Source organism: Oncorhynchus mykiss, chromosome 2 (genome assembly GCF_013265735.2).
Source record: "Oncorhynchus mykiss isolate Arlee chromosome 2, USDA_OmykA_1.1, whole genome shotgun sequence".
NCBI lineage: Eukaryota > Metazoa > Chordata > Actinopteri > Salmoniformes > Salmonidae > Oncorhynchus > Oncorhynchus mykiss.
This window is the reverse complement of record NC_048566.1, coordinates 103,537,208-103,560,781: the sequence shown is the minus strand read 5'-3', so window position 1 is coordinate 103,560,781 and position 23,574 is coordinate 103,537,208. Positions and strand designations below refer to the sequence as shown.

At 46.1% G+C, this 23,574-nt stretch overlaps 1 protein-coding gene across 3 annotated transcripts in view; it reads right to left on the bottom strand.

The window, feature by feature from the left end:
* LOC110502665 (epidermal growth factor receptor kinase substrate 8-like protein 2) overlaps nt 1-23,574 on the bottom strand; it is a 134,505-nt gene that overhangs the window by 44,656 nt on the left and 66,275 nt on the right. For all 3 annotated transcript variants that reach the window (XR_005039342.1, XR_005039343.1, XM_036961472.1), the window contains exons 7-11: nt 22,522-22,595; nt 22,342-22,448; nt 19,618-19,694; nt 17,453-17,579; nt 15,551-15,639 (exon numbers count right to left, since the gene is read on the bottom strand). Coding sequence is in view for 1 of the 3 variants with exons in the window: in XM_036961472.1 (XP_036817367.1) it covers nt 15,551-15,639; nt 17,453-17,579; nt 19,618-19,694; nt 22,342-22,448; nt 22,522-22,595 (474 nt within the window). In the remaining 2 variants the exon portion in view is untranslated. The remainder of the gene's footprint in view (nt 1-15,550; nt 15,640-17,452; nt 17,580-19,617; nt 19,695-22,341; nt 22,449-22,521; nt 22,596-23,574) is intronic.

Below are 23,574 nucleotides of genomic sequence, written 5' to 3'. Positions count from 1 at the left end.
GTAAAGGGTTAGTAAAGGGGTAGGACCAGAGTTAAGGGGTAGGACCACAGTAAATGGGTAGGAACAGAGTAAAGGGGTAGGACCACAGTAAATGGGTAGGAACAGAGTAAAGGGGTAGGAACAGAGTAAAGGGTTGGGACCACAGTAAAGGGTTAGGACCAGAGTAAAGGGTTAGGACCACAGTAAAGGGTTAGGACCAGAGTAAAGGGTTAGGACAACAGTAAAGGGTTAGTAAAGGGGTAGGACCACAGTAAAGGGGTAGGACCACAGTAAAGGGTTAGGACCAGAGTAAAGGAGTAGGACCACAGTAAAGGGTTAGGACCAGAGTAAAGGGTTAGGACAACAGTAAAGGGTTAGTAAAGGGGTAGGACAAGAGTAAAGGGGTAGGACCAGAGTAAAGGTGTAGGAACAGAGTAAAGGGGTAGGAACACAGTAAAGGGTTAGGACCAGAGTAAAGGGTTAGGACAACAGTAAAGGGGTAGGAACAGAGTAAAGGGGTAGGAAAAGAGTAAAGGGGTAGGAACAGAGTAAAGGGGTAGGACCAGAGTAAAGGGGTAGGACCACAGTAAAGGGTTAATAAAGGGGTAGGACCAGAGTAAAGGGGTAGGACCAGAGTAAAGGGGTAGGAACAGAGTAAAGAGTTAGGAACACAGTAAAGGGTTAGGACCAGAGTAAAGGGTTAGGACCAGAGTTAAGGGGTAGGAACAGAGTAAAGGGGTAGGAACAGAGTAAAGGGGTAGGAACAGAGTAAAGGGTTAGGACCAGAGTAAAGGGTTAGGACAACAGTAAAGGGTTAGGACCAGAGTAAAGCGTTAGGACCAGAGTAAAGGGGTAGGACCACAGTAAAGGGTAGGACCACAGTAAAGGGGTAGGCCGACAGTAAAGGGGTAGGACCACAGTAAGGGGTAGGACCACAGTAAAGGGGTAGGCCGACAGTAAAGGGGTAGGACCACAGTAAAGGGGTAGGACCACAGTAAAGGGGTAGGACCAGAGTAAAGGGGTAGGACCACAGTAAAGGGTTAGGACCACAGTAAAGGGTTAGGACCACAGTAAAGGGTTAGGACCAGAGTAAATGGGTAGGACCACAGTAAAGGGGTAGGACCAGAGTAAAGGGTTAGGACCAGAGTAAAGGGGTAGGAACAGAGTAAAAGGGTAGGAACAGAGTAAAGAGTTAGGAACACATTAAAGGGTTAGGACCAGAGTAAAGGGGTAGGACCACAGTAAAGGGTTAATAAAGGGGTAGGACCAGAGTAAAGGGGTAGGACCCGAGTAAAGGGGTAGGAACAGAGAAAAGGGTTAGGAACACAGTAAAGGGTTAGCACCAGAGTAAAGGGTTAGGACAACAGTAAAGGGGTAGGACCAGAGTAAAGGGGTAGACCCACAGTAAATGGGTAGGAACAGAGTAAAGGGGTAGGAACAGAGTAAAGGGGTAGGAACAGAGTAAAGAGTTAGGAACACAGTAAAGGGTTAGGACCAGAGTAAAGGGTTAGGACCAGAGTTAAGGGGTAGGAACAGAGTAAAGGGGTAGGAACAGAGTAAAGGGGTAGGAACAGAGTAAAGAGTTAGGAACACAGTAAAGGGTTAGGACCAGAGTAAATGGGTAGGACCACAGTAAAGGGGTAGGAACAGAGTAAAGGGGTAGGAACAGAGTAAAGGGGTAGGAACAGAGTAAAGGGTTAGGACCAGAGTAAAGGGTTAGGACCACAGTAAAGGGGTAGGAACAGAGTAAAGGGGTAGGGACAGAGTAAAGGGGTAGGAACAGAGTAAAGGGGTAGGACCAGAGTAAAGGGGTAGGATCACAGTAAAGGGGTAGGACAACAGTAAAGGGGTAGGACCACAGTAAAGGGGTAGGAACAGAGTAAAGGGTTAGGACCAGAGTAAAGGGTTAGGACAACAGTAAAGGGTTAGGACCAGAGTAAAGGTTTACGACAACAGTAAAGGGGTAGGACCAGAGTAAAGGGGTAGGACCAGAGTAAAGGGGTAGGACCACAGTAAAGGGTAGGACCACAGTAAAGGGGTAGGCCGACAGTAAAGGGGTAGGACCACAGTAAAGGGGTAGGACCACAGTAAAGGGGTAGGACCAGAGTAAAGGGGTAGGACCACAGTAAAGGGTTAGGACCACAGTAAAGGGTTAGGACCAGAGTAAATGGGTAGGACCACAGTAAAGGGGTAGGACCAGAGAAAAGGGTTAGGACCAGAGTAAAGGGGTAGGAACAGAGTAAAGGGGTAGGAACAGAGTAAAGGGTTAGGAACATAGTAAAGGGGTAGGAACAGAGTAAAGGGTTAAGAACACAGTAAAGGGGTAGGAACAGAGTAAAGGGTTAGGAACAGAGTAAAGGGGTAGGAAAAGAGTAAAGGGTTAGGAACACAGTAAAGGGGTAGGAACAGAGTAAAGGGGTAGGAACAGAGTAAAGGGGTAGGAACAGAGTAAAGGGGTAGGACCAGAGTAAAGGGGTAGGAACAGAGTAAAGGGGTAGGACCAGAGTAAAGGGGTAGGAACAGAGTAAAGGGGTAGGACCAGAGTAAAGGGGTAGGACCACAGTAAAGGGGTAGGAACAGAGTAAAGGGGTAGGAACAGAGTAAAGGGGTAGGACAACAGTAAAGGGTTAGTAAAGGGGTAGGACCACAGTAAAGGGGTAGGACCACAGTAAAGGGGTAGGACCACAGTAAAGGGGTAGGACCAGAGTAAAGGGGTAGGACCAGAGTAAAGGGGGTAGGACCACAGTAAAGGGGTAGGACCACAGTAAAGGGGTAGGAACAGAGTAAAGGGGTAGGAACAGAGTAAAGGGTTAGGAACACAGTAAAGGGTTAGGACCAGAGTAAAGGGGTAGGACAACAGTAAAGGGTTAGTAAAGGGGTAGGACCAGAGTAAAGGGTTAGGACAACAGTAAAGGGTTAGTAAAGGGGTAGGACCAGAGTTAAGGGGTAGGACCACAGTAAATGGGTAGGAACAGAGTAAAGGGGTAGGACCACAGTAAATGGGTAGGAACAGAGTAAAGGGGTAGGAACAGAGTAAAGGGTTGGGACCACAGTAAAGGGTTAGGACCAGAGTAAAGGGTTAGGACCACAGTAAAGGGTTAGGACCAGAGTAAAGGGTTAGGACAACAGTAAAGGGTTAGTAAAGGGGTAGGACCACAGTAAAGGGGTAGGACCACAGTAAAGGGTTAGGACCAGAGTAAAGGAGTAGGACCACAGTAAAGGGTTAGGACCAGAGTAAAGGGTTAGGACAACAGTAAAGGGTTAGTAAAGGGGTAGGACAAGAGTGAAGGGGTAGGACCAGAGTAAAGGTGTAGGAACAGAGTAAAGGGGTAGGAACACAGTAAAGGGTTAGGACCAGAGTAAAGGGTTAGGACAACAGTAAAGGGGTAGGAACAGAGTAAAGGGGTAGGAAAAGAGTAAAGGGGTAGGAACAGAGTAAAGGGGTAGGACCAGAGTAAAGGGGTAGGACCACAGTAAAGGGTTAATAAAGGGGTAGGACCAGAGTAAAGGGGTAGGACCAGAGTAAAGGGGTAGGAACAGAGTAAAGAGTTAGGAACACAGTAAAGGGTTAGGACCAGAGTAAAGGGTTAGGACCAGAGTTAAGGGGTAGGAACAGAGTAAAGGGGTAGGAACAGAGTAAAGGGGTAGGAACAGAGTAAAGGGTTAGGACCAGAGTAAAGGGTTAGGACCACAGTAAAGGGGTAGGACAACAGTAAAGGGGTAGGACAACAGTAAAGGGGTAGGACCACAGTAAAGGGGTAGGAACAGAGTAAAGGGTTAGGACCAGAGTAAAGGGTTAGGACAACAGTAAAGGGTTAGGACCAGAGTAAAGCGTTAGGACCAGAGTAAAGGGGTAGGACCACAGTAAAGGGTAGGACCACAGTAAAGGGGTAGGCCGACAGTAAAGGGGTAGGACCACAGTAAGGGGTAGGACCACAGTAAAGGGGTAGGCCGACAGTAAAGGGGTAGGACCACAGTAAAGGGGTAGGACCACAGTAAAGGGGTAGGACCAGAGTAAAGGGGTAGGACCACAGTAAAGGGTTAGGACCACAGTAAAGGGTTAGGACCACAGTAAAGGGGTAGGACCAGAGTAAAGGGTTAGGACAACAGTAAAGGGGTAGGAACAGAGTAAAGGGGTAGGAAAAGAGTAAAGGGGTAGGAACAGAGTAAAGGGGTAGGACCAGAGTAAAGGGGTAGGACCACAGTAAAGGGTTAATAAAGGGGTAGGACCAGAGTAAAGGGGTAGGACCAGAGTAAAGGGGTAGGAACAGAGTAAAGAGTTAGGAACACAGTAAAGGGTTAGGACCAGAGTAAAGGGTTAGGACCAGAGTTAAGGGGTAGGAACAGAGTAAAGGGGTAGGAACAGAGTAAAGGGGTAGGAACAGAGTAAAGGGTTAGGACCAGAGTAAAGGGTTAGGACCACAGTAAAGGGGTAGGACAACAGTAAAGGGGTAGGACAACAGTAAAGGGGTAGGACCACAGTAAAGGGGTAGGAACAGAGTAAAGGGTTAGGACCAGAGTAAAGGGTTAGGACAACAGTAAAGGGTTAGGACCAGAGTAAAGCGTTAGGACCAGAGTAAAGGGGTAGGACCACAGTAAAGGGTAGGACCACAGTAAAGGGGTAGGCCGACAGTAAAGGGGTAGGACCACAGTAAGGGGTAGGACCACAGTAAAGGGGTAGGCCGACAGTAAAGGGGTAGGACCACAGTAAAGGGGTAGGACCACAGTAAAGGGGTAGGACCAGAGTAAAGGGGTAGGACCACAGTAAAGGGTTAGGACCACAGTAAAGGGTTAGGACCACAGTAAAGGGGTAGGACCAGAGTAAAGGGTTAGGACCAGAGTAAAGGGGTAGGAACAGAGTAAAAGGGTAGGAACAGAGTAAAGAGTTAGGAACACAGTAAAGGGTTAGGACCAGAGTAAAGGGGTAGGACCACAGTAAAGGGTTAATAAAGGGGTAGGACCAGAGTAAAGGGGTAGGACCCGAGTAAAGGGGTAGGAACAGAGAAAAGGGTTAGGAACACAGTAAAGGGTTAGCACCAGAGTAAAGGGTTAGGACAACAGTAAAGGGGTAGGACCAGAGTAAAGGGGTAGACCCACAGTAAATGGGTAGGAACAGAGTAAAGGGGTAGGAACAGAGTAAAGGGGTAGGACAACAGTAAAGGGTTAGTAAAGGGGTAGGACCACAGTAAAGGGGTAGGACCACAGTAAAGGGGTAGGACCACAGTAAAGGGGTAGGACCAGAGTAAAGGGGTAGGACCAGAGTAAAGGGGGTAGGACCACAGTAAAGGGGTAGGACCACAGTAAAGGGGTAGGAACAGAGTAAAGGGGTAGGAACAGAGTAAAGGGTTAGGAACACAGTAAAGGGTTAGGACCAGAGTAAAGGGGTAGGACAACAGTAAAGGGTTAGTAAAGGGGTAGGACCAGAGTAAAGGGTTAGGACAACAGTAAAGGGTTAGTAAAGGGGTAGGACCAGAGTTAAGGGGTAGGACCACAGTAAATGGGTAGGAACAGAGTAAAGGGGTAGGACCACAGTAAATGGGTAGGAACAGAGTAAAGGGGTAGGAACAGAGTAAAGGGTTGGGACCACAGTAAAGGGTTAGGACCAGATTAAAGGGTTAGGACCACAGTAAAGGGTTAGGACCAGAGTAAAGGGTTAGGACAACAGTAAAGGGTTAGTAAAGGGGTAGGACCACAGTAAAGGGGTAGGACCACAGTAAAGGGTTAGGACCAGAGTAAAGGAGTAGGACCACAGTAAAGGGTTAGGACCAGAGTAAAGGGTTAGGACAACAGTAAAGGGTTAGTAAAGGGGTAGGACAAGAGTGAAGGGGTAGGACCAGAGTAAAGGTGTAGGAACAGAGTAAAGGGGTAGGAACACAGTAAAGGGTTAGGACCAGAGTAAAGGGTTAGGACAACAGTAAAGGGGTAGGAACAGAGTAAAGGGGTAGGAAAAGAGTAAAGGGGTAGGAACAGAGTAAAGGGGTAGGACCAGAGTAAAGGGGTAGGACCACAGTAAAGGGTTAATAAAGGGGTAGGACCAGAGTAAAGGGGTAGGACCAGAGTAAAGGGGTAGGAACAGAGTAAAGAGTTAGGAACACAGTAAAGGGTTAGGACCAGAGTAAAGGGTTAGGACCAGAGTTAAGGGGTAGGAACAGAGTAAAGGGGTAGGAACAGAGTAAAGGGGTAGGAACAGAGTAAAGGGTTAGGACCAGAGTAAAGGGTTAGGACCACAGTAAAGGGGTAGGACAACAGTAAAGGGGTAGGACAACAGTAAAGGGGTAGGACCACAGTAAAGGGGTAGGAACAGAGTAAAGGGTTAGGACCAGAGTAAAGGGTTAGGACAACAGTAAAGGGTTAGGACCAGAGTAAAGCGTTAGGACCAGAGTAAAGGGGTAGGACCACAGTAAAGGGTAGGACCACAGTAAAGGGGTAGGCCGACAGTAAAGGGGTAGGACCACAGTAAGGGGTAGGACCACAGTAAAGGGGTAGGCCGACAGTAAAGGGGTAGGACCACAGTAAAGGGGTAGGACCACAGTAAAGGGGTAGGACCAGAGTAAAGGGGTAGGACCACAGTAAAGGGTTAGGACCACAGTAAAGGGTTAGGACCACAGTAAAGGGGTAGGACCAGAGTAAAGGGTTAGGACCAGAGTAAAGGGGTAGGAACAGAGTAAAAGGGTAGGAACAGAGTAAAGAGTTAGGAACACAGTAAAGGGTTAGGACCAGAGTAAAGGGGTAGGACCACAGTAAAGGGTTAATAAAGGGGTAGGACCAGAGTAAAGGGGTAGGACCCGAGTAAAGGGGTAGGAACAGAGAAAAGGGTTAGGAACACAGTAAAGGGTTAGCACCAGAGTAAAGGGTTAGGACAACAGTAAAGGGGTAGGACCAGAGTAAAGGGGTAGACCCACAGTAAATGGGTAGGAACAGAGTAAAGGGGTAGGAACAGAGTAAAGGGGTAGGAACAGAGTAAAGAGTTAGGAACACAGTAAAGGGTTAGGACCAGAGTAAAGGGTTAGGACCAGAGTTAAGGGGTAGGAACAGAGTAAAGGGGTAGGAACAGAGTAAAGGGGTAGGAACAGAGGAAAGAGTTAGGAACACAGTAAAGGGTTAGGACCAGAGTAAATGGGTAGGACCACAGTAAAGGGGTAGGAACAGAGTAAAGGGGTAGGAACAGAGTAAAGGGGTAGGAACAGAGTAAAGGGTTAGGACCAGAGTAAAGGGTTAGGACCACAATAAAGGGGTAGGAACAGAGTAAAGGGGTAGGAACAGAGTAAAGGGGTAGGAACAGAGTAAAGGGGTAGGACCAGAGTAAAGGGGTAGGATCACAGTAAAGGGGTAGGACAACAGTAAAGGGGTAGGACCACAGTAAAGGGGTAGGAACAGAGTAAAGGGTTAGGACCAGAGTAAAGGGTTAGGACAACAGTAAAGGGTTAGGACCAGAGTAAAGGGTTAGGACAACAGTAAAGGGGTAGGACCAGAGTAAAGGGGTAGTACCAGAGTAAAGGGGTAGGACCACAGTAAAGGGTAGGACCACAGTAAAGGGGTAGGCCGACAGTAAAGGGGTAGGACCACAGTAAAGGGGTAGGACCACAGTAAAGGGGTAGGACCAGAGTAAAGGGGTAGGACCAGAGTAAAGGGGTAGGACCACAGTAAAGGGTTAGGACCACAGTAAAGGGTTAGGACCACAGTAAAGGGTTAGGACCAGAGTAAATGGGTAGGACCACAGTAAAGGGGTAGGACCAGAGTAAAGGGTTAGGACCAGAGTAAAGGGGTAGGAACAGAGTAAAGGGGTAGGAAAAGAGTAAAGGGTTAGGACAACAGTAAAGGGGTAGGACCAGAGTAAAGTGGTAGGACCAGAGTAAAGGGGTAGGACCACAGTAAAGGGTTAGGAACAGAGTAAAGGTGTAGGAACAGAGTAAAGGGTTAGGAACAGAGTAAAGGGGTAGGAACAGAGTAAAGGGGTAGGAACAGAGTAAAGGGGTAGGAACAGAGTAAAGGGGTAGGCCCAGAGTAAAGGGGTAGGACCAGAGTAAAGGGGTAGGAACAGAGTAAAGGGGTAGGAACAGAGTAAAGGGGTAGGAACAGAGTAAAGGGGTAGGAACAGAGTAAAGGGGTAGGAACAGAGTAAAGGGTTAGGACAACAGTAAAGGGTTAGGACCAGAGTAAAGGGTTAGGACAACAGTAAAGGGGTAGGACCAGAGTAAAGGGGTAGGACCAGAGTAAAGGGGTAGGACCACAGTAAAGGGTTAGGACCAGAGTAAAGGGTTAGGACAACAGTAAAGGGGTAGGACCAGAGTAAAGGGGTAGGCCAAGAGTAAAGGGGTAGGACTACAGTAAAGGGTAGGACCACAGTAAAGGGGTAGGCCGACAGTAAAGGGGTAGGACCACAGTAAGGGTTAGGACCACAGTAAAGGGGTAGGCCGACAGTAAAGGGGTAGGACCACAGTAAAGGGGTAGGACCACAGTAAAGGGGTAGGACCAGAGTAAAGGGGTAGGACCACAGTAAAGGGTTAGGACCACAGTAAAGGGTTAGGACCAGAGTAAATGGGTAGGACCAGAGTAAAGGTTTAGGACCACAGTAAAGGGTTAGTAAAGGGTTAGGACCACAGTAAAGGGGTAGGACCACAGTAAAGGGTTAGTAAAGTGTTAGGACCACAGTAAAGGGTTAGGACCTAAGTAAAGGGTTAGGACCACAGTAAAAGGGTTAGGACCACAGCAAAGGGTTAGGACCACAGTAAAGGGTTAGGACCACAGTAAAGGCATAGGACCACAGTAAAGGGGTAGGACCACAGTAAAGGGGTAGGACCACAGTAAAGGGTTAGGACCACAGTAAAGGGTTAGGTTCACAGTAAAGGGTTAGGACCGAAGTAAAGGGTTAGGACCACAGTAAAGGGTTAGGACCACAGTAAAGGGTTAGGACCACAGTAAAGGGGTTGGACCAAAATAAAGGGGTAGGACCAGAGTAAAGGGGTAGGACCAGAGTAAAGGGGTAGGACCAGAGTAAAGGGGTAGGACCACAGTAAAGGGGTAGGACCACAGTAAAGGGGTAGGACCACAGTAAAGGGTTAGGACCACAGTAAAGGGGTAGGACCACAGTAAAGGGTTAGGACCAGAGTAAAGGGTTAGGACCACAGTAAAGGGGTAGGACCAGAGTAAAGGGTTAGGACCACAGTAAAGGGGTAGGACCAGAGTAAAGGGGTAGGACCACAGTAAAGGGGTAGGACCACAGTAAAGGGGTAGGACCACAGTAAAGGGGTAGGACCAGAGTAAAGGGGTAGGACCAGAGTAAAGGGGTAGGACCACAGTAAGGGGTAGGACCACAGTAAAGGGGTAGGCCGACAGTGAAGGGGTAGGACCACAGTAAAGGGGTAGGACCACAGTAAAGGGTTAGGACCACAGTAAAGGGTTAGAACCAGAGTAAATGGGTAGGACCAGAGTAAAGGTTTAGGACAACAGTAAAGGGTTAGGACCACAGTAAAGGGTTAGTAAAGGGTTAGGACCACAGTAAAGGGTTAGGACCAGAGTAAAGGGTTAGGACCACATTAAAGGGGTAGGACCACAGTAAAGGGGTAGGACCACAGTAAAGGGGTAGGACCACAGTAAAGGGTTAGGACCACAGTAAAGGGTTAGGTTCACAGTAAAGTGTTAGGACCAAAGTAAAGGGTTAGGACAACAGTAAAGGGTTAGTAAAGGGGTAGGACCAGAGTAAAGGGTTAGGACAACAGTAAAGGGTTAGTAAAGGGGTAGGACCACAGTAAAGGGGTAGGAGCAGAGTAAAGGGGTAGGACCAGAGTAAAGGGGTAGGAGCAGAGTAAAGGGGTAGGACCAGAGTAAAGGGGTAGGAACAGAGTAAAGGGTTAGGAACACAGTAAAGGGTTAGGACCAGAGTAAAGGGTTGGGACAACAGTAAAGGGTTAGTAAAGGGGTAGGACCAGAGTAAAGGGGTAGGACCACAGTAAATGGGTAGGAACACAGTAAAGGGTTAGGACCAGAGTAAAGGGTTAGGACCACAGGAAAGGGTTAGGACCACTGTAAAGGGTTAGGACCTAAGAAAAGGGTTAGGACCACAGTAAAAGGGTTAGGACAACAGTAAAGGGTTTGGGCAACAGTAAAGGGTTAGGACCACAGTAAAGGGGTAGGACCACAGTAAAGGGGTAGGACCACAGTAAAGGGTTAGGTTCACAGTAAAGGGTTAGGACCGAAGTAAAGGGTTAGGACCACAGTAAAGGGTTAGGACCACAGTAAAGGGTTAGGACCACAGTAAAGGGGTTGGACCAAAATAAAGGGGTAGGACCAGAGTAAAGGGGTAGGACCAGAGTAAAGGGGTAGGACCAGAGTAAAGGGGTAGGACCACAGTAAAGGGGTAGGACCACAGTAAAGGGGTAGGACCACAGTAAAGGGTTAGGACCACAGTAAAGGGGTAGGACCACAGTAAAGGGTTAGGACCAGAGTAAAGGGTTAGGACCACAGTAAAGGGGTAGGACCAGAGTAAAGGGTTAGGACCACAGTAAAGGGGTAGGACCAGAGTAAAGGGGTAGGACCACAGTAAAGGGGTAGGACCACAGTAAAGGGGTAGGACCACAGTAAAGGGGTAGGACCAGAGTAAAGGGGTAGGACCAGAGTAAAGGGGTAGGACCACAGTAAGGGGTAGGACCACAGTAAAGGGGTAGGCCGACAGTGAAGGGGTAGGACCACAGTAAAGGGGTAGGACCACAGTAAAGGGTTAGGACCACAGTAAAGGGTTAGAACCAGAGTAAATGGGTAGGACCAGAGTAAAGGTTTAGGACAACAGTAAAGGGTTAGGACCACAGTAAAGGGTTAGTAAAGGGTTAGGACCACAGTAAAGGGTTAGGACCAGAGTAAAGGGTTAGGACCACATTAAAGGGGTAGGACCACAGTAAAGGGGTAGGACCACAGTAAAGGGGTAGGACCACAGTAAAGGGTTAGGACCACAGTAAAGGGTTAGGTTCACAGTAAAGTGTTAGGACCAAAGTAAAGGGTTAGGACAACAGTAAAGGGTTAGTAAAGGGGTAGGACCAGAGTAAAGGGTTAGGACAACAGTAAAGGGTTAGTAAAGGGGTAGGACCACAGTAAAGGGGTAGGAGCAGAGTAAAGGGGTAGGACCAGAGTAAAGGGGTAGGAGCAGAGTAAAGGGGTAGGACCAGAGTAAAGGGGTAGGAACAGAGTAAAGGGTTAGGAACACAGTAAAGGGTTAGGACCAGAGTAAAGGGTTGGGACAACAGTAAAGGGTTAGTAAAGGGGTAGGACCAGAGTAAAGGGGTAGGACCACAGTAAATGGGTAGGAACACAGTAAAGGGTTAGGACCAGAGTAAAGGGTTAGGACCACAGGAAAGGGTTAGGACCACTGTAAAGGGTTAGGACCTAAGAAAAGGGTTAGGACCACAGTAAAAGGGTTAGGACCACAGTAAAGGGTTTGGGCAACAGTAAAGGGTTAGGACCACAGTAAAGGGGTAGGACCACAGTAAAGGGGTAGGACCACATTAAAGGGGTAGGACCACAGTAAAGGGGTAGGACCACAGTAAAGGGGTAGGACCACAGTAAAGGGTTAGGACCACAGTAAAGGGTTAGGTTCACAGTAAAGGGTTAGGACCAAAGTAAAGGGTTAGGACAACAGTAAAGGGTTAGTAAAGGGGTAGGACCAGAGTAAAGGGTTAGGACAACAGTAAAGGGTTAGTAAAGGGGTAGGACCACAGTAAAGGGGTAGGAGCAGAGTAAAGGGGTAGGACCAGAGTAAAGGGGTAGGAGCAGAGTAAAGGGGTAGGACCAGAGTAAAGGGGTAGGACCACAGTAAAGGGGTAGGAACAGAGTAAAGGGGTAGGACCACAGTAAAGGGTTAGGAACACAGTAAAGGGTTAGGACCAGAGTAAATGGTTAGGACAACAGTAAAGGGGTAGGACCAAAGTAAGGGATAGTGCCACAGTAAAGGGGTAGGCTGACAGTAAAGGGGTAGGACCACAGTAAAGGGGTAGGACCACAGTAAAGGGGTAGGACCAGAGTAAAGGGGTAGGACCAGAGTAAAGGGTTAGGACCACAGCAAAGGGTTAGGACCACAGTAAAGGGTTAGGACCAGAGTAAATGGGTAGGACCAGAGTAAAGGTTTAGGACCACAGTAAAGGGTTAGGGCCACAGTAAAGGGTTAGTAAAGGGTTAGGACCACAGTAAAGGGGTAGGACCAGAGTAAAGGGTTAGGACCACAGTAAAGGGTTAGTAAAGGGTTAGGACCACAGTAAAGGGGTAGGACCAGAGTAAAGGTTTAGGACCACAGTAAAGGGTTAGGACCACAGTAAAGGGTTAGTAAAGTGTTAGGACCACAGTAAAGGGTTAGGACCTAAGTAAAAGGTTAGGACCACAGTAAAAGGGTTAGGACCACAGTAAAGGGTTAGGATCACAGTAAAGGGTTAGGACCACAGTAAAGGGGTAGGACCAGAGTAAAGGGGTAGGACCACAGTAAAGGGGTAAGACCACAGTAAAGGGGTAGGACCACAGTGAAGGGTTAGGACCACAGTAAAGGGTTAGGACCACAGTAAAGGGGTAGGACCAGAGTAAAGGGGTAGGACCACAGTAAAGGGGTAAGACCACAGTAAAGGGGTAGGACCAAAGTAAAGGGGTAGGACCAGAGTAAAGGGGTAGGACCAGAGTAAAGGGGTAGGACCAGAGTAAAGGGGTAGGACCACAGTAAAGGGTTAGGACCACAGTAAAGGGTTAGGACCACAGTAAAGGGGTAGGACCAGAGTAAAGGGGTAGGACCACAGTAAAGGGGTAAGACCACAGTAAAGGGGTAGGACCAAAGTAAAGGGGTAGGACCAGAGTAAAGGGGTAGGACCAGAGTAAAGAGGTAGGACCAGAGGAAAGGGGTAGGGCCAGAGTAAAGGGGTAGGACCAGAGTAAAGGGGTAGGACCACAGTAAAGGGTTAGGACCACAGTAAAGGGTTAGGACCACAGTAAAGGGGTAGAACCAGAGTAAATGGGTAGGACCAGAGTAAAGGTTTAGGACCACAGTAAAGGGTTAGTAAAGGGTTAGGACCACAGTAAAGGGGTAGGACCAGAGTAAAGGGTTAGGACCACAGTAAAGGGTTAGGACCACAGTAAAGGGTTAGTAAAGTGTTAGGACCACAGTAAAGCGTTAGGACCACAGTAAAGGGTTAGGACCACAGTAAAGGGTTAGGACCTAAGTAAAGGGTTAGGACCACAGTAAAAGGGTTAGGACCACAGTAAAGGGTTTGGACCACAGTAAATGGTTAGGACCACAGTAAAGGGGTAGGACCACAGTAAAGGGGTAGGACCACAGTAAAGGGGTAGGACCACAGTAAAGGGGTAGGACCACAGTAAAGGGGTAGGACCACAGTAAAGGGTTAGGACCACAGTAAAGGGTTAGGTTCACAGTAAAATGTTAGGACCAAAGTAAAGGGTTAGGACCACAGTAAAGGGTTAGGACCACAGTAAAGGGTTAGGACCACAGTAAAGGGTTAGGACCACAATAAAGGGTTGGGACCACAGTAAAGGGTTAGGACCACAGTAAAGGGTTAGGACCACAGTAAAGGGGTAGGACCAAAATAAAGGGTTAGGACCACAGTAAAGGGTTAGGACCACAGTAAAGGGTTAGGACCACAGTAAAGGGGTAGGACCAAAATAAAGGGTTAGGACCACAGTAAAGGGTTAGGACCACAGTAAAGGGTTAGGACCACAGTAAAGGGTTAGGACCAAAGTAAAGGGTTAGGACCACAGTAAAGGGTTAGGACCACAGTAAAGGGTTAGGACCACAGTAAAGGGTTAGGACCACAGTAAAGGGGTAGGACCACAGTAAAGGGTTAGGACCAGAGTAAAGGGGTAGGACCAGAGTAAAGGGGTAGGACCACAGTAAAGGGTTAGGACCAAACTAAAGGTTTAGGACCAGAGTAAAGGGGTAGGACCACAGTAAAGGGTTAGGACCACAGTAAAGGGTTAGGACCAAACTAAAGGTTTAGGACCACAGTAAAGGGTTAGGACCACAGTAAAGGGTTAGGACCACAGTAAAGGGGTAGGACCACAGTAAAGGGGTAGGACCACAGTAAAGGGGTAGGACCACAGTAAAGGGGTAGGACCACAGTAAAGGGGTAGGACCACAGTAAAGGGGTAGGACCACAGTAAAGGGTTAGGACCACAGTAAAGGGTTAGGTTCACAGTAAAATGTTAGGACCAAAGTAAAGGGTTAGGACCACAGTAAAGGGTTAGGACCACAGTAAAGGGTTAGGACCACAGTAAAGGGTTAGGACCACAATAAAGGGTTGGGACCACAGTAAAGGGTTAGGACCACAGTAAAGGGTTAGGACCACAGTAAAGGGGTAGGACCAAAATAAAGGGTTAGGACCACAGTAAAGGGTTAGGACCACAGTAAAGGGTTAGGACCACAGTAAAGGGGTAGGACCAAAATAAAGGGTTAGGACCACAGTAAAGGGTTAGGACCACAGTAAAGGGTTAGGACCACAGTAAAGGGTTAGGACCAAAGTAAAGGGTTAGGACCACAGTAAAGGGTTAGGACCACAGTAAAGGGTTAGGACCACAGTAAAGGGTTAGGACCACAGTAAAGGGGTAGGACCACAGTAAAGGGTTAGGACCAGAGTAAAGGGGTAGGACCAGAGTAAAGGGGTAGGACCACAGTAAAGGGTTAGGACCAAACTAAAGGTTTAGGACCAGAGTAAAGGGGTAGGACCACAGTAAAGGGTTAGGACCACAGTAAAGGGTTAGGACCAAACTAAAGGTTTAGGACCACAGTAAAGGGGTAGGACCACAGTAAAGGGTTAGGACCACAGTAAAGGGTTAGGACCAAACTAAAGGTTTAGGACCACAGTAAAGGGTTAGGACCACAGTAAAGGGTTAGGACCAAAGAAAATGGGTAGGGAGCGATTTGGTCTCCACTGGTACTAAGGGTTAAGAACATTGGGCCAGTAAGCTGAAGGTTGCTTGTTCGAATGCCTGAGCCGACTAGGTGAAAAATCTGTCCAAGTGCCCTTGAGCAAGGTACTTAAACCTAATTGTTCCTGTAAGTGGCTCTGGATCAGAGAGTCTGTTAATTAAATGACTCACTACTGTTGTGGCTCTGGATAAGAGAGTCTGCTAAATGACTCACTACTGTAGTGTCTCTGGATCAAAGAGTCTGCTAAATGACTCACTACTGTTGTGGCTCTGGATAAGAGAGTCTGCTAAATCACTCATTACTGTAGTGTCTCTGGATCAGAGAGTCTGGTAAATCACTCACTACTGTAGTGTCTCTGGATCAGAGAGTCTGCTAAATGACTCACAACTGTAGTGTCTCTGGATAAGAGAGTCTGCTAAATGACTCACAACTGTAGTGTCTCTGGATAAGAGAGTCTGCTAAATGACTCACAACTGTAGTGTCTCTGGATAAGAGAGTCTGTTAAATGACTCACTACTGTAGTGTCTCTGGATCAGAGAGTCTGTTAAATGACTCACGACTGTAGTGGCTCTGGATCAGAGCATCTGCTAATTATTAAATTGTCAGATGTACTGTAATGTACATAGGCATAATGGAGGTTTGTGCAGGAGGAAGTCCACTCACCAGCAGGTTGAAGGCCAGCTTCAGTTTCTGTAGGCTATCAATGAACTCTGCCTCGGAGGGGGGCTTCGCTCTCAGGGTCAGCATGCCGTCTGTCAATAAGCAGACAGACAGGCGAGAGAGACAAACATGCCATGACCACACACAGACTGCTATAGAGTTAACATACAGGCTTCACACAAGGCAGGGGAGAGGGGTCAGATGGGCAGAGTCAACATAACACGCCTATCTAGCTGTGTTGATTGTGTCTGCATAGAATCATCTGTTCAGATTTCTCAGTTGCATTCAGAATTTAGAACTGTATAGCCAGGTCAAAAATGAAATCTGACAAGATCAAGATCAATATTTAATTAATTCTTTCTAATTCCACACAGACCATCTGAGAAATTGTAGACTAATTCCAACTGATTTTAGTCCACATGTGACCAGTTTAGAATATTCAACGTTTTCAACATCAGCCACCCAGATCAAGGTGTCTTGGATCAGAAGGTAATCATGGACTTCAGGAAACAGCAGAGGGAGCACCCCCCCTATCCACATCGACAGGACAGCAGTGGAAAATGTTAAGTTCCTCGGCGTACACATCACGGACAACCTGAAATGGTCCACCCACACAGACAGCGTGGTGAAGTCGGCACAACAGCGCCTCTTCAACCTCAGGAGGCTGAAGAAATTTGGCTTGTCACCTAAAACCCTCACAAACTTTTACAGATGCACAATTGAGAGCATCCTGTCGGGCTGTATCACCGCCTGGTACGGCAACTGCACCACCCACAACCACAAGGCTCTCCAGAAGGTAGTGAGGTCTGCACAACGCATCACTAGATGCAAACTATCTGCCCTCCAGGACACCAACACCATCCGATGTCACAGGAAGGCCAAAAAGATCATCAAGGACAACAACTACCCGAGCCACTGCCTGTTTACCCCGCTACCATCCAGAAGGCGAGGTCAGTACAGGTGCATCAAAGCAGGGACAGAGAGACTGAAAAACAGCTTGTACAGTATCTCAAGGCAATTAGACTGCTAAACAGCAATCACTAACTCAGAGAGGCTGCTGCCTATATACAGCCCTGAAATCATTGGCCACTTTGATAAATGAAACACTAGTCACTTTAATAATGCCACTTTAATAATGTTTACATATCTTACATTACTCATCTCATATGTACAGTAACTGCACTTGTCGAAACTAGAAGCACAAGAATGTCGCTACACTCGCATTAACATCTGCTAACCATGTGTATGTGACCAACAAAATGTGATTTGATTTGATTTGAATACAGGTCATAGTAAGGACAAGAAGCTCTCCACAGCTATCAATTACATCATCGATAGTGGACAATACCATCATTCAAGATAAACTCTCCATCATCTCTATAGACCACATCATAGATAGTGGACAATACCATAATCCAAGATGAGTTAGCTCTCCACAGCTATAGATTACATCATCGATAGTGGAAAATACCATCATTCAAGATAAACTCTCCATCATCTCTATAGATTACATCATAGATAGTGGACAATACCATAATCCAAGATGAGTTAGCTCTCCACAGCTATAGATTACATCATCGATAGTGGACAATACCATCTTTCAAGATAAACTCTCCATCATCTCTATAGATTACATCATAGATAGTGGACAATACCATAATCCAAGATGAGCTCTCCATCATCTCTATAGATTACATCATAGATAGTGGACAATACCATAATCCAAGATAAACTCTCCATCATCTCTATAGATTACATCATAGATAGTGGACAATACCGTAATTCAAGAAACACAGTTCAGTGGATGAAAGAGTTAAAGAGAAGGTCTAATACAAGAGAACATGGAAAGTGTTAGTGGACAATATGTGCCATATTGTCAGTTGACCAGAAGAAGAGGAGACAGACCTGCTGGGCCTTTCTTCTTACTCTTCTTACTCTTGTTGCGCTGGTTGAGCTGAGAGAACGCCTCCGCAGCCTTCTGCAGCCGAGCCACGAAGAACTCTATGTCATCCAGGGAACAGTTCAGGATTTGCTAAAAGAGAAGGACAGAGAAAGAAAGAAAGCCTAATGAGTGATGGCTGACCACCAAGCTAGTATGATCAAATCTGATTTAGGCACAGTTCAGAATGTCCTGCAGGGAAAAGCCTAATGAGTGATGGCTGACCACCAAGCTAGTATGATCAAATGGTTTAGCTGTGAATGTCCTGCAAGGGAAAGTCTAAAGAGTGATTTATCGACCATGCAAGACAACAATACACACAGCAGAGTAACTACTAATAGACAGATCTACAGGCGCTAGGCAAGTAACAGAAATAACTGAAATCAAAATAGAAAAGCAACATTAAAGTGTTAGTGTGTTGTTCCCATGTTTCATGAGCTGAAATAAAAGATAACAGAAATGTTCCATACGCACAAAAAAAAGTTATTTCTCTCAAATTCTGTGCACAAATTTGTTTTTTATGTCCCTGTTAGTGAGTATTTCTCCTTTGCCAAGATAATCCATCCACCTGACAGGTGTGGCATATCAAGAAGCTGATTAAACAGCATGATCATTACACAGGTGCACCTTGTGCTGGGGACAATAAAAAGCCACTCAACAAATGTGCAGTTTTGTCACACCACACAGATGTCACTAACAGTAAACAAATTTGCCTTAGACCGCTGCGCCACTGTTTTGATAATTTAATGTTCATTTCTCTACCATAAGCCGCCTCCAACGTCGTTTTAGAGAATTTGGCAGTCCGTACAACCGCAGTGGGGTGGGGTTATGGTATGGACACACATAAGCTACGGACAATTATATTTTATCGATTGCAATTTGAATGCAGAGAAATACAATGACGAGATCTTGAGGCCCTTTGTCGTGCCATTCATCCGCCGCCATCATCTCATGTTTCAGCATGATAATATACTGCCTGGATGTCTGATCCACACCAGATACTGACTGGATGTCTGATCCACACCAGATACTGACTGGATGTCTGATCCACACCAGATACTGACTGGGTGTCTGATCCACACCAGATACTGACTGGATGTCTGATCCACACCAGATACTGACTGGATGTCTGATCCACACCAGATACTGACTGGGTGTCTGATCCACACCAGATACTGACTGGGTGTCTGATCCACACCAGATACTGACTGGATGTCTGATCCACACCAGATACTGACTGGTTTTCTGATCCACACCAGATACTGACTGGATGTCTGATCCACACCAGATACTGACTGGATGTCTGATCCACACCAGATACTGACTGGGTGTCTGATCCACAACAGATACTGACTGGGTGTCTGATCCACACCAGCTACTGACTGGGTGTCTGATCCACACCAGCTACTGACTGGGTGTCTGATCCACACCAGCTACTGACTGGGTGTCTGATCCACACCAGCTACTGACTGGGTGTCTGATCCACACCAGCTACTGACTGGGTGTCTGGTCCACACCAGCTACTGACTGGGTGTCTGGTCCACACCAGCTACTGACTGGGTGTCTGGTCCACACCAGCTACTGACTGGGTGTCTGATCCACACCAGCTACTGACTGGGTGTCTGATCCACACCAGCTACTGACTGGGTGTCTGATCCACACCAGATACTGACTGGGTGTCTGATCCACACCAGATACTGACTGGGTGTCTGATCCACACCAGATACTGACTGGGTGTCTGATCCACACCAGCTACTGACTGGGTCTAAAGACTGGGTGTCTGATCCACACCAGATACTGACTGGGTGTCTGATCCACACCAGCTACTGACTGGGTGTCTGATCCACGGCCATACTTTTTTTTTTTTTTAAGATATCTGTGACCGACAGTCATGTGAAATCTATAGATTAGGGCCTAATGAATGTATTTAAATTGACTGATTTACTTATGCGAACTGGAACTCAGTTAAATATTTGTAACTGTTGAGTTTCTATTTATGTTAAGTGTAGATTAGAGGTGGTAAAAGAGATTTAAAAAAGGAGGCAGTAATGACTGACTTTCTGCAGGACGATAGAGACGCGTGTTAGCTAGGATCAGTATGTAGGTCACAAGGTGTAACAGTGGAACTCACCACGTCCTTCTCAATACGCTGGGCCAGCTTTTCATGGGACTCTGGGTCCTGCTGTGCGGAGCCTCGTCTTTCCACGTCTAACAGACACAGTCAGAGTCTACTTTATTTATTCATATACAACAACAACGATAACAGTTAATCATGGTTTTTATAAGTGTGTGTGTGTGTGTGTGTGTGTGTGTGTGTGTGTGTGTGTGTGTGTGTGTGTGTGTGTGTGTGTGTGTGTATCAGTGTGTCAGTGTGAGGGCCCTGGTGCCAGGAAAGTAACCTCTCCCTCAATGTCAACAAACGAAGGAGCTGATTGTGGACTTCAGGAGACAGTAGAGGAAGAAGGCCCCCATACACCTGGACGGGGCAACAGCTTCTATCTCAAGGCCATCAGACTGTTAAACAGCCATCACTAGCCGGCTTCCAACCGGTTACTCAACCCTGCACCTTAGAGGCTGCTGCCCCATATACATAGACATGGAATCACTGGCCACTTTAATAATGGAACACTGGTCAGAATGGTTCCATATTGCTTTACTCATCTCATATGTATATACTGTCTTCTATTCTACTGTATTTTAGTCAATGCCACTCCAACATTGCTCGTCCAAATATTTATATATTTCTTAATTCCATTCTTTTACTTTAGATTTGTGTGTATTGTTGTGAATTGTTAGATATTACTGCACTGTTGGAGCTAGGAACACAAGCATTTCACTACACCCAAAATAACATCTGCTAAATACAGTGGCTTGCGAAAGTATTCAACCCCCTTGGCATTTTTCCTATTTCAACCTGGAATTAAAATAGATTTTGGGGGGTTTGTTTCATTTGATTTTCACAACATGTCTACCACTTTGAAGATGCAAAATCATTTTTATTGTGAAAAAACAAGAACAACACAAAAAAAACTGAAAACTTGAGCGTCCATAACTATTCACCCCCTCAAAGTCAATACTTTGTAGAGACACCTTATGCAGCAATTACAGCTGGAAGTCTCTTGCGGTATGTCTCTATAAGCTTGGCACATCTAGCCACTGGGATTTCTGCCCATTCTTCAAGACAAAACTGCTCCAGCTCCTTCAAGTTGGATGGGTTCTGCTGGTGTACAGCAATCTTTGTCATACCACAGATTCTCAATTGGATTGAGGTCTGGGCTTTGATTAGGCTATTCTAAGACATTTAAATGTTTCCCCTTAAACCACTCAAGTGTTACTTTAGCAGTATGCTTAGGATCATTGTCCTGCTGGAAGGTGAACCTCTGTCCAAGTCTCAAATCTCTGGAAGACTGAAACAGGTTTCCCTCAAGAATTTCCCTGAATTTAGCGCCATCCATCATTCATTCAATTCTGACTAGTTTCCCAGTCCCTGCAGATGAAAAACATATCCATAGCATGATGCTGCCACCACCATGCTTCACTGTGGGGATGGTGTTCTCGAGGTGATGAGAGGTGTTGGGTTTGCACCAGACAAAGCATTTTCCTTGATGGCCAAACATATGCATTTTAGTCTCATCTGACAAGATTAACTTCTTCCATATGTTTGGGGAGTCTCCCACATGCCTTTTGGCGAACACCAAACGTGTTTTCTTATTTTTTCTTTAAGCAAAGAGCAATGGCTCTTTCTGGCCACTCTTCCGTAAAGCCCAGCTCTGTAGAGTGTACGGCTTAAAGGAGTTCTATGCAGCTCCTTCAGGGTTATCTTTGGTCTCTTTGTTGCCTCTCTGATTAATGACCTCCTTGCCTGGTCCGTGAGTTTTGGTGGGCGTCCCTCTCTTGGCAGGTTTGTTGTGGTGCCATATTCTTTCCAATTTTTAATAATGGATTTAATGGTGCTCCGTGGGATGTTAAACATTTCTGATATTTTTTTATAACCCAACTCTGATCTATACTTCTCCACAACTTTGTCCCTGACCTGTTTGAGGAGCTCCTTGGTCTTCATGGTGCCCCTTGCTTAGTGGTGTTGCAGACTCTGGGCCTTTCAGAACAGGTGTATATAATATATATACTGAGATCATGTGACACTTAGATTGGACACAGGTGGACTTTATTGAACTAATAATGTGACTTCTAAAGGTAGATATTATTTAGGGGCTTCATAGCAAAGGTGATGAATTCATACAACACTTTTCCGTTTCATATTATTATTATTTTAAACAAGTTTTTTAAATTTCACTTCACCGATTTGGACTATTTTGTGGATGTCCATTACATGAAATCCAAATAAAAATATATTTAAATTACAGGTTGTTATGCAATAAAATAGGAAAACTGTATGTGACCAATAAAATGGTATTTACTTTTATTTGGATTATGCTGTGTGTGTGTGTGTGTGTGTGTGTGTGTGTGTGTGTCTCTCTCTGTGTAATGTGTGTGTGTGTGTGTGTGTCTCTCTCTGTGTAATGTGTGTGTGTGTGTGTGTGTCTCGCTCTCTCTCCCTCCCTCTCTCTCTGTGTGTAATGTGTGTGTGTGTGTATTTCTCTGTGTGTATTGTGTGTGTGTGTGTGTGTGTGTGCGTGTGCGTGTTTCTCTCTGTGTGTGTGTGTGTGTGTAATGTGTGTGTGTATGTGTCTCTCTCTGTGTGTAATGTGTGTGTGTGTGTCTCTCTCTCTCTGTGTATAATGTGTGTGTGTCTCTCACTCTCTGTGTGTAATGTGTGTGTATGTGTGTCTTTGTGTGTGTGTGTGTGTGTGTGTGTCTCTCTCTGTGTGTAATGTGTGTGTGGTATAAGTCTTACCCTGCATGTTCATGGCAGCCACGCGGCCTCCTGGGGTCGGGCCCTTAGGGGCCGAGGAGGGGGGGATGATGGTCTCTCTGTGGCGCTTCATCTTCTCCTGGTTCACCCTGAAAGGAGGAGGGGGTTTTAATCACGGTGGTTACGGGGGGGTTGGGGCTGGTTAGAAATAACCATTCTTACTTCAAGGTCTGTGGTCGCATCTTCTTCCCATGTTTGTTGTCACCCAGGGCACTGTCGATGTCTGCATAGACCATCTCTCAGAGAGAGAGAGAAAAAGAGACAGAGCGAGAGAGAAAGCATAGTCAATATAAATATGTCTGCATGGAGCATCTCTGACTGTAGGGGGTGTGTGTACGGAGGTCAGTGCTGAATAACAATTGTATAGGACTACAGAATCACAACAAACGTTCTGGTCCCTGCCTACACAAAAGTCCCTGCCTACACTTCAAGCACCAAATCACAATTTGTCAAAAGTATCACCAAATCACAATTTGTCAAAAGTATCATCAAATCATGATTTGTCAAAAAAATTACTTCAAGAAAAAGATGGTCACTGGTAATTCAGGATAGTATGTCTGATCATTTAGTTGATCACGTACATAGCAAATAAAAGATCAACTATTGATGCCATAGCAAGCGGACAGACCCTTGGATGAGTGAAGAAACTAATCAAGAGAACGTCCATTATGATATTTAGAGAGAGCAACTTGGCATATAATACAAGGCCAGACGGGCTCATTTTACTAACTTGATAATCAGAATAATTAGAGAATGCTCTTCTCGACCATTTATGGCCGGATAAAACATACCCCCCCCGCAAACCTAGGTGAACTTTCCACCACATCTAAATATGGCATATTTCAGAGAAAGGGTAACAAACGTTAGGCTGGGTATCAGTCAAGACCTGATGAGAAGTTTGATGATATCTGCCCTAGTCTACTACAGATGTATTTTCTCTGGTTGACACAGACATGTTCAGGAAAGTGATATCACAAATTAGGACTTCTACCTGCCTTCTAGATCCTATCCACACCATTTTCTTCCAGTTTTTAAATGCATATCTGAAGAAGTACAAGCTATTGTTAATCACTTTATTTAAGTTTATTTTGCACACCAGTATCTCTACTTGTACATTATCATCTGCTCATCTATCACACCAGCATCTCTACTTGCACATTATCATCTGCTCATCTATCACTCCAGTGTTAATCTGCTAAACTGTAATAACTTCGC